At 40.2% G+C, this 19,693-nt stretch overlaps 1 protein-coding gene across 5 annotated transcripts in view; it reads right to left on the reverse strand.

Annotated features, from left to right (window-relative positions):
* Positions 1-19,693, reverse strand: part of afap1 (actin filament associated protein 1) — a 100,617-nt gene that overhangs the window by 41,592 nt on the left and 39,332 nt on the right. For 4 of the 5 annotated variants that reach the window (XM_067524858.1, XM_067524861.1, XM_067524857.1 and 1 more), the window contains exons 2-3: positions 5,330-5,458; positions 4,735-4,817 (exon numbers count right to left, since the gene is read on the reverse strand). In XM_067524858.1, coding sequence (XP_067380959.1) covers positions 4,735-4,817; positions 5,330-5,458 — 212 coding nt within the window. Of the gene's footprint in view, positions 1-4,734; positions 4,818-5,329; positions 5,459-19,693 lie in introns of those variants that run through there. The other variant, XM_067524860.1, reaches the window with a different exon arrangement.

A 19,693-nucleotide genomic window follows, 5' to 3' on the forward strand; every position in this document is an offset into this window, starting at 1 on the left:
TATTATTACTAATTTTCAATGGGGGTTGGCCAAAAATAAATCAGGTAGTATTTATAAATTTAGAGAGACTCAGATGCATCCAGACCTCTATCCTGGCGGATCGATGCAGGGGCCATTGCAGTGGGCTCACAGACTACAACTAGTCCTTCGTAGTTTTCACTGTCCCTGCCTCCAGGAACAGTCAGGCTGAGAGAGTGGCAGAGGAACCCCAGCTGCAGTCACAGAAGAGGGGGCGAGCACAGAGGAGATGAACGGCCTCACGCGGGGGACAGCTGCTGGTGTGCAACTGTGCACCGATGCAAACAAAACAGCGTTCGCGTGGCTAAAACAAATATTACCCTCTTTTCGAGATGCTTCTTCTGTTGTGGGGCAGAGCGTTAATGTTTTGAGCCACATATTGAAGGTCATTCTGGAAACAGACTGTGGGATGCCAAGTAAACGAATGCTGCTAAAACCTGCAGATGAGCATCGTGTAAGTACAATTCACAGATACAATTAACAGATATAAGCAACTCAAAGCTAACATATTATTTATATTTTCAGGCAATACCTCATGTCGCCAATTCTAAGATTGGATTCTGCTAAGAGGACTCTTTGGAGGGGCAGCCGTCATATTTTACCAGCCTGTGTTGTGTAAACAATTACATCAATGTGGGAGTCAAGCTGGGAGTCACAGAGGACAGTCCAGCAGTTTTATTAGCTCTTAAAATAAATGCAAAAGCTGTCCAGCGCAATCTGACTGATTTCATGAACATCCATCCAATTCCCTACTTTCAGGATGCCTCAGTAACTCCCTAAAGAGCCTGTAATTAATCCAAAATGCTGCAGCAAGAGTGCTGACTGGAACTAGCAGGCCCCCCCTGCAGTGTGAAGTGGGGGCTAGTGTTAATGTTGGTGCACTTTATGGTAGTGTTGACTTCCATCTCTCAGTCACAGTCGGGACAAGTGTGTGTCAGTGAACTGTGTGGTGTGTGAGCCTCGAACAGATTATTTCCTAGCCACTAAAGTTTTTATACTGTTCTCCTAAAAAAAATAAAGCACCGCATTTTAAATTAGCTGTAAAAACACTTGTGAATCTGATGAATTTTATTACATTATAATTACATGTTTCTATTACTGAGCCCAACACATATCAGTGAGGCTAAATAATGGAAAGCTGCCTGTGTACAGTATGATGCAGTGCAGATGAACGGCAACATGAAATGACGCATGAAGCATGTTATTATTAAATAGAAAATTACCTTACTACACGGAATTTGTGTAAAAATGGTTTGAGATAAGTTTAGGTGGCTGAGCCATTTAGCTTGGTTTACTAAGACTTAACAACAGTGTTAAGTCACTTACCTGAGATTCTGAAGAGGGTGTGGATCGGCTGAGAACAAGCTACCCCACAGTTGAAATTGAGGAAGAAACTGTAGTTGCAGCGAGGAACTGGTAACAAACATTGCTGAGGTTGTTGAGAGTGAATCTTGAAACAATAGCGACAAATGTTAGTTTCTGATAACCCCCAGCATTCTGTGAAGTAACACGATACTTTGATTCAACAGAAATCCAACCTGAACGTGGCTGCATTTTTTAAAACCCTTAAACCCTTATATAGTTTTCAAAGCTCCCTCCACTGCATATTATAATCTTTTCTTAGCAGTCTTCTAGCCCGGTACAACACAGGTCGACACCACTGCGGCTAAAAAGTTCTTCTGGACAAATGGGTGTCAAGTAAAAAAACAAACAAAACTCTGTTCTAATAAATCGAGTATGAAAACTAACTCAAGAACCAGCACTAGGGCTACTAAGTTGTGTCAGTAGTTCTGTCCTCTGACCAGCAGAGGCCTGACCAATTGCAGCAAGCGGGGGTGCAGCCTTGGAAATGTCAGGCACAATGCATTATAGGTACTGTAGTACTTCCAGGGATAGTTCATAATACACCATTGATTACAACCTCTGATTTCTCCTGACCCAGAACATCAATTTCAAATATAATTGCACATTTTAACGAGAGAACTGCCCAATATCTATGAAATCACCAGTTTTTCAGCAGTGAAATATCCCTTCAATGTTATCCGATTGATAAAATTGCACACATGGTTAATATACAGTACAGTATATACTAAATACATTTGAATGTGGTGCTAAAACCACAGCATCTGGTAATGCTTTGCTCACCCAGCAGTAATAAACTACTGTAAAATGCTAGGACAGTAGCAACAAAACAGTGAATAAGTTGCACAGTTATATCAGCACTAAGTAAAATGAGAAGAATGGCCTACTTGGTATGGAGTGCTAATACTAGCCAGTTAAATATCCTAAGAGACAGGAACTTTTCAGAGCTTTTCAATAGGAACAGGCCATACAACAAATTGCAGAGCAATTCTGAACTTATAGGGGTCCATATATAATTTCAATTTTCCTTGTTTGTGTTTGACCCACAAGCAGAACATTGTGTTGATGACAACATCCATTCAATACATGTTTTTTCATCTCTGTGATTTATGATTGCAATTATATTTTCTTTGCTAAACATTTACAAATGCAATGTAAATCCACTGAGCTTCTCTAAACTAATTATGACTTATATAACAATGAGTAATCAAAATGGCGGCCCAAGGCTGCGTTTGACAAAGCACTGATGCAGCTTCTAAAGCCGCAGGCTCTCAGTCCTACAGACATGTTGGTTTGGCTTGCACTGAGCCTTGACGGGTCACAGACAGACTGTGGCCACGGCTGTCTCTTCCTCCTCCATGTCTCCCACTCTTCCACCAATTAGCTCTTCTCTATTTATTGCACTTACTCACCCGCAGTTATTCATGACTGATGCTTTATATAATATTCTGTTCTGCACATACAAACCTGATCAAAACATTTCATCTAGGCTAAATCGTGTTTTTGTTTTACTCCCTGCCTTGTTTATTCCTTTCTTTTTTGCAGTTTCTTCCATGTACTTATCTATCTTCTTTTTTTCTGCAGGCTGATATTTATATGACTTGTGTAGGAATGGAGAGTGTAGAGAGGCAGCTGCCTGGACAGCTTATGCAGAGGTCAGTGTGGAAATGTGATGAATGGTAATTTCAGAGCAGATAGAAAGCAAAAGACAGACAGAGAGCTGGAAGAAAATAAAAGAGTAGCTGAGCTTCCATCCAAGTATATTTTTAAAAATTGTACTTGTAAATTGTACTACTGTACACACAGTTGATATATGTTCGCTGTAGAACCTTTAGAAATGAAGTACAAGACCTTTACTTACACTAAAACACAGGTTTTAGTGTAAAAAAAAAACAACATTATACTATTTCTATCTTAATTAGAATTCACTTTAAGGATTAAGGAGCAAACCACAATGGACCTGCAGTTAAAACATACTGACTTTGCTTCAAACCTCTGTCGAAAACATTCAATTTTAGTGAAGCTCCACCATATTGGTCACATTCAAGACCAGACTTGGTGCTAAATAAATGTCTCTTTTTCTATACATGTTTCGACAAGAAAGGTATTAAATGACACCTAAGAAACAAAAAGAACACAACTTTATCAATCATCAAAACTCCTAACTAACTGGTGACCAAACAGGACAGGCCTTCCAGCTGTAAGAGCATTGCAATGCATTAGGTACAAAGACAGGAGCAGAGAAGGAGACAAAAAAGTAGAGAAAATGAGACATCATTCCTCCTTGCTCCTCCTCTCTGCTCTAGTTTTCCGGGAAACCTCAGCTGTGATTTCCAGACACACGCTGGGGTCACCGGAGAAGGCTGAGGCTGTGGACTGGTTCTAATTACAAACTGCACTGTAAGGCTTGTTCATCATGCCTGTGTTTGTGTGTGACTAGGAAAAAGAGAGGATGTTGAACAAGGTGTTGTGGCTTATTGTTATGGTGAGAAGGATTTGCAAGCCATCAGATTCATCTGCTCTGGCACACTGACACACACACACACACACACACACAATTGCAAAAATTGAGACATTACAGTGCTCAGTGACTGTCAGTGTAATACAAGGCTTAGTGTGAAACAGGAAAACACATTTAAGCCATAACTAGCCTTCCTACGGCTTTGCAAGTAACTGTAAAAAACACATCTCACATACCGTCCACGTTATGCTATTTTATCAAATCTAATATTCATGCAACTACATACATTTAGTTGTGTTTTAATTGGACTCTTGACTTTCTAAACAATGTCTCCATTTATATAACATTACATTACATTTCTTCCACCAAAGCAGAAATCACAATTTTAGACAAAGCTCAGCTACAACTGCTGGTGTAGCTGAAAATAAATCATGAAAACAGGTCATGCATAAATCGCATTGCAAGTAACTTGCTCGAAATTGGAATTTGTCAAAGTTGCCATGACGACGAGCAAACTTGAGCCAAAGTTTATGTCATTCACTTGACACTTTTCAGCATGTTGTGTGGGTAACGTGGCTGAGCCATGAGCAAGACACCCCAATAAAAAGAAAGTGACACCAAGTTGGCTGATATCTGGAAAAACACCAGTGTGCAGTCAGACAGCCATGAAACTGAATGTTTATGTTGCTAATAATACGATATCGTAGAGTATGATTACACCCTAAAAACTCACTGATTTTATATGACATGACATTTGAAAATGAACATGAAGGACTATGGTGTATGGTCAGGTTTGTGGTCAAGCTCCTTGTAAAATTAAATGCGTGTGTTGACTGGAACTTTGCAACTTCAGTAAAGGTTATCGTTATACATTTGATGGACAGAGGTCTTACCAGCCAGGGGTGAGGGATCTCAGGAAGGGGCATCTGAGGTGGGGCGGGTAGACCACTGTGAATCTCTGATTTGAATGAAGGCTCTGAGAGAAAGTCACAGACAGTGAGAAAACCTTTTTTGTTTTATACATTTTGACTAATGAAATTTTATTCATTTCTTTAAATTTCAATATTGGCAGCCACAAACTTTCATTTAGCCAACAAAATAATTCCACAGAAAGCCTGGGGGAAAAAAAATTACAATTTTATATTTATGGTTGAACTTTTCTATTATTAACAAAAAACTAAAATGATTTGTAAAATTTGCCACATGGCCAACATTAGCAATAATTACATATTTTGTCAATAATGCCATATTTAAGTGTGAGCATAGCTTGCTTTACTGGTGGTCAGCTGTCAACAGCGGGTAAAGCCAAACAGCATAAAAGTACAAATTAACACTTGGGCTACTCAACAAATAACACCGATGTGTCAACCTGTGAACATTTGCTTGTCTCAAGATTCAAAATGACTTCCTAATATTATAAAAATAAAAAATAAAAACTGGTATGGAGATACAGCATGTCTTTAATTTGCAAGGAAACTGAAATGTCACCTTTATCAGACATGACTCTGTGAAGGATGTTGGAGAGGTGCATTTTCTTCTCTCGGACCCCGGCGCTCAGATACTCCCTGTCCAACAGGTCCAAGAAGAGACGAAGCTCACATACGAGCTCCTCCATTGCTGCCGAAAAACACAAGACACACAATAAGGTCATGATTCTTAGACACAGCACAGACATTAACGCTTGGTCAGGGTAAGCAAACTCTCTTCGGTAGAATGCATCATGCAAGTGCCTAATAAATGTGACAGTCTGCAGCCTGTCAACACAAATCGGTTACATTTTATTGAGTTTTATTGCTGCTCACAGCATTTTCAACCTTAAAGTGTTCAAACTCTCTGATTTCAGGTAAATCAGAGACCGGGTCATTTTTCTTTTCATTTGATGCTGTCCTGCCGGTTAACTTAACTAACCATAGAAATGTAACAATCCGCGCTACACACGAAGCATTCACCCTGTTTAGTCATACTAATGTAATCTAGAATTAAAGTAATCTAGAATCAATCAACATTTACATACATGTGCTGCTATTGCCAGTCAAATTTTCGTAGTAGTGAACGGGGCAAATTATCTATTGTTGACTGAGTATAGAAAATATTCGCACTAACACATGGTGTCCCCTCAGAAACGTCAGGAAAGGTTTCAGTGCTAGCCGCACTTCAAACAGTTCCAAGAAATTTATAAGGGATGAGCAAATGTGAAGGTCCCATATCCAGTTCACTGCTCTCCACTCGAATACGCCTCCCCAACCTGAGAGGGAGGCATCTCTGGTAACCACTTGTAGCCTGTGAGATTCCTGACAGCCTGTGAGAAGCCAACCAACAACCCACTGGAACTACTACCGAGGCTGAGGCCATCAGCCCCAACAACCTTTGGCAGAGCCCGAGAGACACAGTATTCCACCTGCAGAATAGGGTTAAACCCCCTCCCCAGTCAGCCTCACTCTGGCCTGGACTGAATCTCTAAACAGACTAAGGAAGGAGATGTCTAAGAAGGGAGAAGAACAAGAACAAGAACTAGATTTACAACCGCAATTCTAAAGAAGTTGGGACGATGTGTAAATGTAAATAAAAACAGAACGCAATGATTTGCAAATCTCATTAACCAGTATTTTACTCACAATACGAACATAAACAACATATCAGAAGTTGAAATTGAGTCATTTTAACATTTCATGGAAAATATTGGATTTTTTATAATTTGATAGCGATGGTTAATAGTATTAATAATAAGCTTTATTTAAAGTGCCTTTCAGGTCACTCAAGATCGCTGTACAAAGAGGACACAAACAAGAAAGTATGAACAGAGCACAAGAACAAACGGCAAAAGCAGGAAATAACAAAGAAGAAGCCATTGTAAACAGTTTTAGGTCGTGATTGGAATAGTGTAATGTTTACCTTTGTGTAGTATCCCCCAACATCCATCAATTTTGGTACTGGGGTTGTGTTCCGAAACCCAAATTTATTAAGTGTTTTATTAGCAACTTTGTGTGGTCTGCGCCCTCTGGCTGGAGGGATGCTGCAATGAGCCAATTGTCTATATAAGAGTCCTTGAGGTGGATTGATGTGAACCAAAACGCGGCACAGAGGCATGCGTTACATTACAAATTTGTATTTTCTCAGATGGACATTTAGAACCCATAGATCTAAAACTGCCCTCATGCCCCACCCTCCTTTTTTCAGGACCAGGAAATATATCTGGAATAGGTGGAATAACCCTAATCGCTTTTTTCTCCACAAGAAAAGAAGAGATCTCTTCCCATAAGATGCAAGCAGCTTGTCTCTGTGACTCTTCTTGGTGCCTAGGGATAGTCCGAACATCTCATTGCCAGAGCTTGGGAATGGAGCCTCGTAAATGGGTTGTGTCTGAAAGGGGAGCTGGCATGCTCCACTCTCCACCATCTGTGCGGCTATCAGGCCAGTGTCTGTCCTTACCAACTGAGTGGGTGGCTGTGGAGGACGTGTCCCTTCCTGGAACAAAAACTTTCTCTGCCATTAACCTTTGAGAGCTGCAGCTCTGGGTGGAGCCAGGGCTGGCTGGGTCGCCTGAGGTTTAGGTTGCCTGGGGATTCTGAAGCTGGAGAGTGGTCGTGCAACAAGCTGTGCGAATGTTTTTTGCTGGGCGGCAGGGGTGACAGGAGGAGATGTTCTCAGCAGACACAGCTTCAGCGCTTTGTTATCACATTTTTTCTCTTTACCTTTCTTCTGCGTTGATGTGACAGCAGCCTCGAAAATGCCCTCAGGTGTCAAGGAGGTCCTCCTTCTCTTTGGTCGACAAGGTGGTGAGATTTAACCATCTAGCTCTTTCCTGTAGGACCATCAGCCCCATTTCTATTATAGACTGAATCACCACTTTATGGAGATTGAGGGAGTGATTACGCCCTTTATGGGAATAAACTGGAGTCGTGCGAAGCTGTCATCTCTTCTTCCAGCTTGCCTTGTTATGCCCTCAGGAGAGAGGAACCATAAAGGACCCAGCTGAAAACCAAAGCACCTTGTATAAGCCTTCTCCATCAAGTAGGACTGGAAGTGATACGCTCTGGATGGGAAGGTGAGCCCAACCATTATCAAAGATGTTTCAGGTGGGGATGAGACGCCCCCGCGGCTACTTCTAGGTGAATGTTACAGAGACTGTGCTTCTCCATCCCCTCACAATCGATCATGGAGCTGCCTGCCACAGGATGCTTCTCATTGTATGATCTATTGCACCAGGAGACTGCAATCTCTTTAAACAGCTCCAGGAAGATTGGAAGCCGTTGTTTCCCTGTCAATTTCACTTTTGGCAGCTTCTTCCCATGTGAACCTCAGGCTACTAGATATTGAACATGGCAGCCACACCTCCCACAAGTCCAAATCCAGTTTAGGGGAGGACGGATCTCCGTACACTGCCTGGGCCACCCTTGGGGGTCCAGGTTTTGCTACCAGGCCCAAAAGTGCCAGTGAGGATTCATCATCATCTTCCTCATCAGATGTCAGAAACTCCAAATCTGACTCCTTATTGACACACCAAACTTGGTGACAGACTAGTATGAGCAGATCTCTCAAGACACTGTTCTCTGGGAAGACAGAGCAAGTTTACGCTTTCTTCCCATCTTTGGACAGTGAAGCCATGTCCCGGAGAGGCAGTTGGCTTGAGAGATAAGTATGATGGAATTTCTGATTGTAGCAAGAAAAGGTTTTTGAATGACAGGCAGAGATTTTCCCTGTTTGACACAGACACGCTTCGTCCTAGCCAATCCCGGCTGGCAGATTGCAATAGGAGCTTCTGTTGAAGTCCTGCTGAAGGCATTCCCAATGTGAAACACGAAAGGAATGCTATGAAAGAAAACTGAAACAGATTCACGACTTTGACAAGACATCGATCTCAATTTGAGCAGCTGCCAAAAACACAATCTTTCGACTCCACCAAAATGAGTAACTCCTCAAACATCTACAAACCACAACCATAAAATTTGGGATATTAAGATTTTGACCAGATGGCTTGCAACTGGTAAACTGTCTGGGCTATTTTACTATAAATAATGATCAACAACACAGGCACTATCTGCAGGTAACTGCACCTTCGTGTGTCAAGTAAGGGACCATCCCTTATTTACTGCTAAAAAAAATCTGCAAAAAGTACAAATGTAATGTTTCAGATACACATTTTATAAATGTTTTTTCCAGTTTTGCAGCTTGTCTTTTTTAGTTTTATCACGATCAGTATTTATGCTTCATTATAACATAGTATTTCTACCTCTTCAATCCACAACAAAAAAAAAAAAAAAATACAGATACAACACTGAATCCTTAAATTATTTTTAAATTTCAACACTAAAGCCCTTAGTCACAATCACACTTTTTTATGTACCTGATATTAAAATAACCCTTTAAACCATCAAACCTTTTACTACACGTAGAAACAGGGTATCATTCAGTGCTCATCCCCACTGAACCGTCACTGAAGGTTTTAGTTATTCAGTGGCCTTATGTCTTCTAATCCAAGATTTAACAAACAATGTGTGTTGTGATATCAATGGCATCAGATGGTCCTCATAAGCAAATCCGCTCATATAACAAGCACTCCTCACAAATTGAGGGTCTAGATTTGTCAAGCCGTTTGTGAAAGACAGATAGATAGATACAGATGGAGTGGCTCAGAACTGCTGACCTCAGCTGTCTGTCAGAGAGGTGTTGTCCGTATGTTATGCAGTTCTGAGCTTTTTATCAGCAGCCCCCTTCTCCTGTTGCCTGATAGGGGCTGTATACTTTTCAAAGTAACCGACCCATTTAAACCCCTTTCATGCATATCCAATGTACTACGAAAAGGTGGTGCTTTTCTCTGCTTGACCTGTAGGTCTCACTACTGTAGACACAGCACATTTTACATTTCCGCTTAGAAGACGCTTCTATCCAAAAGGTACAAGGCAGCAAAGAAAATCAGTCAATGTCAAAGAGAAAACATCATAGCAAAGTGCTATCAGGAGATGTGTTTTCGTTTCATGAGATGCAAGTGCAAGAAAGAGCAGAAAGGTACTTTTTTCACCAAGATTTAAACGCACAGGAAGCTGTTGAAGTGTTGCGTTTTCAGCAGGTTTTTGAATATTGGGAGTGAGGTTGTTGAGCGTGCATCGTTTCCAGCTTGTTCCACTATTGTAGGATCACTGAGCTGAAGTGTCACTTATTTGCTTATGCCAAAATATCAGTTGTTGGAATTGTAAAGATGTCACTACCATTCCCGTAATTTACTGGTAGAAACCCTAGATATAAATGTTATCTTGAATTTTCACCTTAAGCAATTTATTTCTTAGTTACGCAAAAAAGCTTTCACAACTTTAACCACAGAGGCAGCAATTACTAAAATGTAATTGCTTAAGTTGTGCATGTAGCAGAAGTAGCTTAGTAGATAGCCCTTATTTCAGGACAACAGCTCGGACTCGAGAGAGTCTGAGTTTAAATAGAAGCATAATGGTATAGCGTTGTTTTCTACCCATAGTTGCAATTTATGTCACATATATTGCGGGGGAAACTGATTTTTACCCTGAACTGTCAGTTCAAATAGTTAGATATGTCTGACATTACTGTTTGTCTTAAAGGGTTTCACAGGCTGAAAATTAATGGCTGTCTGCGCCAGAATGGACTTTGGTTGTGGTGGTCTCGCTCCTTTTTATATTTAATTTTTTTCATTACATTTTATTGTATTCTAATTGAAATTATCCAAAAGAGTTTGGAAATAATGTCTTAAATTTCTAATCAGGTTGTGGTTCTTCAGTAACTAGCACAGATAAGCAGAATAATAGGACGTAGCTACCACCAGCAGCTCTCCCCCATTTCTAAGTACGGGCCTTTTTGCACTTTCAGTCAGGACTATCAGTGTTGGGGATGCTGAGAGTTATACTAAATAATGCTTGAACCAACCTCCTCCCTGCAGGAGCAGTTCTCTTCCTGTGCATCCAAAGAATCTTTGATCAGTTCAAATGGAAACTGTGTTTTTTTTTTTTTTTTTAAAGAATTTCTGCTTAAACTTTCCATCAATTATGACAAGAGTCTGCAGATTAATTGAAGCAGAGTTTCTTATGGCAGAGGCTCAAATTTCTATCAGTATGGAAATATTTTCTATTATTATAGTTATTAAACATAAATGGAACAATTTGTGTTCCTTCCTGATCTCATGTGGGAGGTCAAAGCCACTCATTGTCGCAGCACAGAGAGAGTGGAAGCAGAGTACAGGACAGAGGAGACACACAGGTGAAAAATTCAGCAGGGAAAAGGGACTTATTTAGGCTTCTAGACCTCACAAAGGGCCTTCAATGAGGCACTTTGTGTTAGTTTCATGTTCTGTTGTACTTCTGACAGACTGTCTTAAGTGCTTAGTTGGTGGGACAGTGTTTGATTAAAAACGTTTATTTACATGGTCAACAGAGCTACAGAATTTTGTGCATTCGATACTGTAGCAGTGTAAAGCTGAATAAATGGAGGAGATCATTACCGGAGCTCTGCCACATCGTTTTTTAATCAAAGTCCACATGAAGTCAGACTGTAAATGAAACACAAAGCATCTAGTAACAGCAACATGAACACTCAAAAAACACAAAAAAGTAGGGTTTTCGGTCATTATACTGTTAAAATTAGTAAACCATGCTTCCATCAATATTATTATTAATATTGATGTCATATTAACACGATATCAAGAGAAGTCCAGGAAGATCTGAACGCGTGAGCTCTTACATTGGAGCTTCACGTTAACTACTGTACCACCGCAGCATTCCGACATAGGTAATAAAAAGTGGGTGGATGATGTCTGCATCCCGCTAATGCTGTCTCTGACATACAGAAAGAGAGATTGGTCAATCAGGGTAGAGACCGAATGAAGTGAGGGCGCACTTCTAACGGACAAATCTGAGATAAAACCTTATTTTCTGATAGTTTCACTGTGATTACATTCTAAAGAGCAAGTAAGAACACCTCCACCTCTCCTCTGCTGGTGTGTGAACCCCGCAGTTAAACAGACACACAGACCTGAACCTCTAGTTAATGTTCACAATGATCACTGAATATAATGGACATATTAATTCATAATAAGTTACTCACAGAAGATTTGTTAGAAGTTTGAACATTGAAGAATTGGGAGCTTTGGGGAAATCTAAAAATTAGTTCCTTAAAGGAAGCACACACCAGTAGTACATGATGTGCAAAGGTGTTATGCTATGTTGACTTGTCTTATCTTTTAGGATAAAGCACAATTGCCCTTGAAGAGCCTGAACAAGTGTGCAGATTCATAAACTGTCCCAAAAAAAGGGAAAGTGCTTACCTCCTGCCAAGCTGCCAAAACTAACTAGGCCTCCAACTAAAGGCTTTATTACAACATAGCCAAGATATTCTATCAGCTCCATTCTAGATAACTCCAATGACAACAAACCTATACACAGTATGTGCCAATTGAGTTCATTGTTCACTCTTCCTATCAACACAGGCATCTATCACGATAATGAAACTATAACTCATGGACTGATTTGATTATTGGACACCAACTTTGAGGCTGACAACCCCCATAGCCTCTTTTACACATTAATCTCAAAATCTGATTATACTTCAGGAGAGAAAGGGCAGGAAAGAGAAGTTCGTGGGGTTTTTAGCAGGATCGAACAGTACTGGATCAAAATATTCGATCACATAATTTAGTATATGGTTGTGTCGGGAAGGGCATATGACTTAAAACACATGCCAAATTAAACATGCGAATCATGACTTTCATATGAGATGGGTCCTGGTCCGGGTTAACAACAACCGCCGCTGGTGCTGTTGACCTACAGAGTGCCGGTGGAAATTGGGGTATTGTTGGTAGAAGGACGAGAGGAGGAAGGCATTTTTGTAGGCAGAGAGAGAAGAGGAAAGCCAAGAGTGTAGGACTGACAGTAGGGATTTTGAATGTTGGGACTATGACAGGGAAGGGCTAGGCATGATGCAGAGAATGATATGGATATATTGTGTTTCCAGGAGACCATGGGGAAAGGTAGCAAGGCTAAAAGCTTAGCGTCAGAGTTTAAGTTGTTTTAAAATGGGTCCGATAGGAAGAGAAATTGGAATAGGAGTTATCCTGAAAGAGTATCAGACAGGTTGATGAGTCTGAAGCTGGAAATTGAAGGTGTGATGTTCAATGTTGTCAGTGGTTTTGCCCCACAGGTAGGATTTGAGTTAGAAGAGAAGGAGAAATTCTGGAATAAGTCAGATGAAGTGATGCAGAGCTTCCCCAGAGGTGAGAGAGTGGTGATTGGTGCAGATTTCAATGGACATGTAGGTGAAGGAACAGAGGTGATGAGAATGTGATGGGCAGGTTTGGTTTTCAGGACAGAAACACAGAAGGACAGATGGTGGTAGACTTTGCAAAGAGGATGGAAATGGCTGTAGTGAAAACTTTCTTCCAGAAGAAGCAGGAACATAGGATGACGGAGGGAGAAGCACTTAGGTGGACGACATCTTGTGTCGATGTTGTAGACTGAAAGAGATCAGTGACTGTAAAGTATTGGTAGAGAGAGTGTTGGGGAGAGTGTAGCCAGACAACACAGGATGGTGGTGTGTATAAACATGAAGAGGACTATGCTACTGTATTTGTGGATGACATTGTGATCTGTACCCAGGGCAGGGAGCAGGTGGAGGAAAATCTAGAGAGGTGGAGGTCTGCTCTGGAAAAGAGAGGAATGAAGCATAGTCACAGTAAGACAGAATACATGTGTGTCAATGAGAGGGACCCAGGAACAGTGAGGTTACAGGGAGCAGAGGTGAAGAAGGTGCAGGACTTTAAGTACTTAGGGTCAACGGTTCAGAGCAATGGAGAGTGTGAAAAAGAGGAGAAGAGGCGAGTGCAGGCAGGTTGGAACAGGAGAAAAGTTTCAGGTGTGTTGTGTGATAAAAGAGTATCAGCGAGAATGAAAGGAAAGGTGTTCAAGACGGTGGTGAGACCAGAGATGTTGTTCGGCTTAGAGACAGTGGCACTGAAGAAAAGACAGGAGGCAGAGCTGGAGGTAGCAGAGCTTAAGATGTTGAGGTTCTGTTTGGGAGTGACGAGGATGGACAGGATCAGTATTGAGGACATCAGAGGGACAGATCATGTTAGATGTGTTGGAGATAAAGTCAGAAAGGCCAGATTGAGGTGGTTTGGACATGTTCAGAGAAGAAATTGTGAATATATCGGTAGAAGGATGCTGAGGTTGGAGCTGCCAGGCAGGAGGTGTAGAGGAAGATCAAAGAGGAGATTTATGGATGTAGTGAGAGAGGACGATATGAAGTTAGTTGGTGTGAGAGAAGAGGATGACGAAATGAAAAGAAAAAGATGTTGAAGGATTGAAGGGATATTCTGGTTTAGTAGTTGATTTTTGAAACTTTACAAAGTTTTTCAGTAATCAAATTTTGGACACATTCAAACAAAGCAGCATTTGCTTAGCGTTACAGATACTTAAAATCAAAAATGTTTAGGAATTACAAATAGTACAGGTCTTATCGGCCCTTGCTCAGTTCTCGTGCCCTGATTTACTAGGATGAACAACAAATTATAGTGGTCTCTTTCACCAATGGGACTGCAGCTTATTCCGCATGTCGCTGTCCCACATTGGCCAAAGGTTAACAGTCAGCTTGTTGTGTCCCAGGTGCTCAGTGTCCTTCAATGTTCAAATACCTTTACTCAGATGCCCACGTACAGCACTTTTGACAGCGATCAAAAGAGTCATGTTTAAAAGTTAGCACCCCTCTTTTATCTTCAGTTTTTTCTTTGAGTGTGTGTGTGTGTGTGTGTGTGTGTGTAAAAAAAATATATAAAAATCATCTGACTTAGTGGGTCGTAATATTAGGCAAATACAACCAAAGACATACAAGAACATACAACTGTTGTTGTCACTATGCTGTTATTTACCTATCAAAAATAAAGCTAAAAACAAAAAACGTAGGCAATACTATGTACCCTTTACTGCATCCAAAGGATGTTTCATTTGAGAAAACTGGCCAAAGCGAAACCTTTTCTTTCTCTCATTCTGAGATTTTTTTCCATGCTTTGATCACAGCTTGCTTAGACTACTGCAACAAACTTTATGTTGGGCTTAGCCAGATGTCACTTGCTCGGCTACAGCTAGTAAAAAACACTGCTGCCTGGCTTTTAACTGGTACAAAAACTGGAGCATATTACTCAGATTGTAAAGGCGATCTTACTCGTATCCGGTGGTCCGACAATTGTCCACTCCTGAGATCGTTGTATGACGGACACTGAACATTTATTGAATTCCACGTTTCTCAACTTGGCCGATAACAGACTAATTCTACAATACACATTTCCGTAAAGTAATTTCACAAACACGTTCACGAATCAATTCCGTCAAACAAGTTTCTCAAAGCGATTCCTAAATCCACAGAACACGGTAAGAAACCGTGTGCCTCCACAGCTACACAGTACTTTTCACTTCTACCTTGTTGTAGTCCCTACTATCTTGTAGTAAGTTCCTTGCTCCAGTTACTGTAGTCCACGTCTCTTCCTTTAATAGCTTAGCTGAACTGCCTCTCTTACAGCAAACCATTGTTATGCATTGTTTCCTTGACAACTGGTTAAGCAAACTTAAAAGGCAAACTACAAAGCCATATGATGTCATTAATGACATCATCAGTACACTTATACATATACTTCTTACTCTAATTAACCTTAAAATACCACTTTTCCCTGGTTCATTTTCGTATTGATTTTAAAATTCTTTTATTTGTTTTTAAATGTTCACATGGTCTCGCCCCACAGTGTCTGTCTGACCTCCTCCTGCCGTACACGCCATCATGCGCTCAGGTCAGCAGATCACTCACTTTTAGTTGTCTCTAAGACAAAGGGGGAAGCTTTTTTTCAGTTGCTGCCCCAAAATTGTGGAATGAATTGCCCTCGCACATCAGGGTTTTTTTTGTTTTTACCACTGTTTTATATTTGTTTTATTGTGTCTGTTCTGTATTATATAAACTGTATTATATCTATAAGAAAGTAAGTTAAATTTATTTATATAGCACATTTCACAGATAAAATCTGTAAAAAAAAGTGCTTTACAAAATGTAAATAAAGGAGAAAATATTACAAGAAAACTTCCAATATAAATGAAAACACAACTACAACAAAGATGCAACCATAAGAACCCTGTCAGCTAAAAGCTTGTCTGAAGAAGAGCGTCTTCAGTTGCTTTTTAAAAGAATCAGCAGAATCAGCCCCATGCAGAGTCAGGGGCAGTGCGTTCCACAGTCTGAGAGCCACAGACTAAAAAGAAAGATCCCCCCCAAGTTTTAAAATGGGTTTTAGGGACCATGAGCAGATTTTGACCTGATGACCTCAATGCTCTCGAGGAGCCATAAGGGGTAAACAGGTCAGAAATGTACTCAGGAGTGTTGCCATTAAGGGCTCTATAAGTGAGCACAAAAATTTTAAAATCAATTCTAAAATTTATTGGTAACCAGTGAAGAGAATATGAAACTGGTGTGATGTGGGATCTTCTACTGGTTCCAGTTAAAAGCCTCGCTTGCGAGTTCTGATCAATCTGAAGATGATTTATAAACACGTTTGTTAAGACAAGTGAAGAGTGAATTACAATAGTCCAAACAAGATGAGATAAAAGCATGTATGATCATGCTGTATGATCTCTAAATCTACATTGGACAACATTTTCCTAATTTTAGAAATATTCCTTAAGTGATAGAAAACAGTTTTTGACCATCTGTCCTGAATGTTGATCTAAGGACATGGATTGATCAAATACAACACAGAGGTTCCTGAGGCTTGACTTAACAGAGGAGCCCAAAGAAATAAGATGTTGTTTGATCTGTGGAATTTTCTTATCTGGGGATCAAAGTTTCTGTCTTTTTTGGATTTAGTTGAAGGTAGTTACAGCCCAACCACTCCTTAATAACAAGACAGACATTCCAACAAGCTACACAACAAGTGAAACTCTAACTCCCTGAAAGAACAATATAACTGAATATCATCAGCATATAAGTGATAAGACATGCTTAAAACACTGAATTATCAGAGCAAGAGGTTTCATATACAATAAAAACATCTATAATTCTTTTAAGTGTTTTATTTGTATTGTTTTGTTTGTGTGCAGCACTTTGGCCAACAGTGTTGTTTTTAAGGTGCTTTATAAATAAAGTTGGACTGTATTGTATAGAATTTAGGAAGGTAAGTTGCAGCCTGACGTTTTGGCAGTTTATTGGTCTGGTGTATTCAGGTTGTTAACACAATACAAAGAGGGAAAGACATAAGCAGAGGTCTCACTGAAGCGATTGTTGCTGCACGTCAATCTGGGAAGGGTTATAAAACCATGTTTAAACAACTTGAAGTTGAAGATTACTCACAAGTGGAAAGCATTTAAGATAGTTGCCAATCTTGCCAGGAGTAGACTTTCCAGCACGTTCACCCTAAGTATGCAATACTCGGAGAAAAATAAAAAGACCCTCCCCCCCAAAAAAACAAGACCTACAACCCAAATTCCAAAGAAGTTGGGACGATGTGTAAAGCCTAACTAAAAACAAAATACAAAGATTTGCTAATCTCATCAACCCAATATTTTATTCATTTATTCATACATTTTACCATGTCATTTTATAGCTCATTTTAAACTTGATGGCAGCAACATCTCTAAAAAAAGTTGAAACAGGGTGATGTTTACCATTGTGTAGCATCCCCTCTTCTTTTAACAACTGTCTGTAGACAGCTGGGAAGTGAGGAGACCAGTTGTTGGAGTTTAAAAGAGGAATGTTGAAACATTCTTGTCTGATCTAGGATTCTAGCTGCTCGGTGGTCCTGAGCCCGATTCATTGTTGTATGATGCGCGCAACTGGAGAATTTAACCAATTAGAGAAGCTGGTTAAGTGTTTACATGGAAATTATTTTTTTTGGTTGAAATCTTCCTTGGGAAACCAGGTTTCCCTAACTATGGAAACCAGCTTTCCTGTTTACATAAAGGTAACCAGGTTATTTAATTCCATTTAATGCACTCAATGAGCATGTAAAATGTTATAGCCATGACAGCACCACAGAAAGGGTTGTCTGGAGAAAGCCCCTTCTATCTAGAAAGAACATGAGAGCAACTGAGGTTCACAAAACTGCATGTGAACAAACTAGATAACTTCTGGAAGAATGTCCTTTGGACAGATGAGATCAAAATATTGTTTTTTAACTTAATGCTCAACGTGATATTTGGCAAAAATCCAACACGGCATTCAAGCAGAAACCCCCCAAACCCACAGTCATGTACGGCGGTGGAGGGGTGAGAATAGTTTTTTATTTGTTTATTTGTTTGTTTTTCGTCCTTTCGGCTTATCCCGTGAGTTCAGGGTCGCCACAGCGGCTCATTGTCCGCATGTTATAACATGTATTTAACTTCTTTGAGTTTTAGTCTGTTGATCACACAAATCTTTTTGAGACATGACCTTGAGTAATTTGAAGTTTTCATAGGCATCTTTCTATACATTTTGACATCTCAAAGAAAACAAAAATGTAATTGATAGAGGCCTTGGAAGCATCTTTACTGCTGAGAAGCCCCATCAATTATCCCAACTAATCTGCTAGTCTCTATTTAAAAGAGACGAAGGACTAACATCTCGACCTAGATCACTTTCACCATGCCTGTTTTAATATTAGAGCAAGAACAGCCAGGCAATCTTTCATGCCCCATTTAGTGTTTCATAGAGCTTTGTGCAACCTGTGCAATACTTTACGTACACTAGGGTGGTCGAAATGCAAAATCTGTGTGTGTGTGTGGGTGGGGTGGGGTGGGGTGGGGGGGTTGTGTGTGTCATTAAAAACCTAAAGTCACGCTCTCCAGATCAGCTAAGACGCCAAAGAAAAAAATTACAGTGGCACAGAGTGAGGAGGACCACCCTCAAAGAAGTCTTGAGGGTGAGCAGGAAAATACTTATTCATGCAAACAAACCACCAATGCAGTTTATTCTCTCCATTGCTAATCTTTCATTCTAATTTCTCCTTTCGCTCTCTTGATCCAATTTATACATCCACATAAACCTGCCTTTTCTAATGCCATTTTTTTTAAGAATGCATTTTGATGCATTTCTTGAATATTTTGGATATCAAAAATTTGCACTCTATGTATGCATTCATAGCACCATAATTTACATCTAACCACATCTGCTGTGTCAACAGCCTGCATGACAAATAATCTGAGCTCTTTCTAAAATAACTTTACTAAGCCAAACACCCACACAGATACGCACTAAACACCTTAACAAATCAGAGTTGTTTTTATGGCAATAAGCTCAGAAGAAAGGGGGTTTTCCTTGGTGAGGTGTGTGTGTGTATATGTGTTTGTGCAAGGCAATAGGGGTCATGTTTAGGTCTCACAGAGAACTTGAGACACTGCGGCTTGTTGTTCACAGTGCAAAAATGCTTAGCCAGGTTAGAGCGGGGAGGGATCTCTACCCTCTTCCCAGAATACAGCTAAGTGACAGCACACTGAAAGACACTATCCTGTTGTGTGTCTCTGTGTTGGCTTCATGCGTTTTGTTGTTTTTTTTTCCTTGTTGACAACAGCATATTTTACCACTTCACAGATGTGTTCAGTCTGAGCTTCTGACAAGTTTTCAGGTAAAGATGTGCCTCCACACACACGCATGCATGCGTGCCTGCTCGCACACACACGCATCATAACTTAAGCATCACTTATCACACACACATAATTACAATAAATCATGTTTCTCTCACCGAATTAAGAGCGTGGTTTTTCCTTGAGAAAATGTATACTTTTTACCTAATTAAAAAAACCATCATCATCATAGTAAAACCATCCACATCTTGTAAACCGTAAAGACTCTTAGTCAGTTAATTGGGATAAGTAAGGGTTTAAATTTGGC

This window comes from Channa argus, chromosome 12 (assembly GCF_033026475.1).
Source record: "Channa argus isolate prfri chromosome 12, Channa argus male v1.0, whole genome shotgun sequence".
NCBI lineage: Eukaryota > Metazoa > Chordata > Actinopteri > Anabantiformes > Channidae > Channa > Channa argus.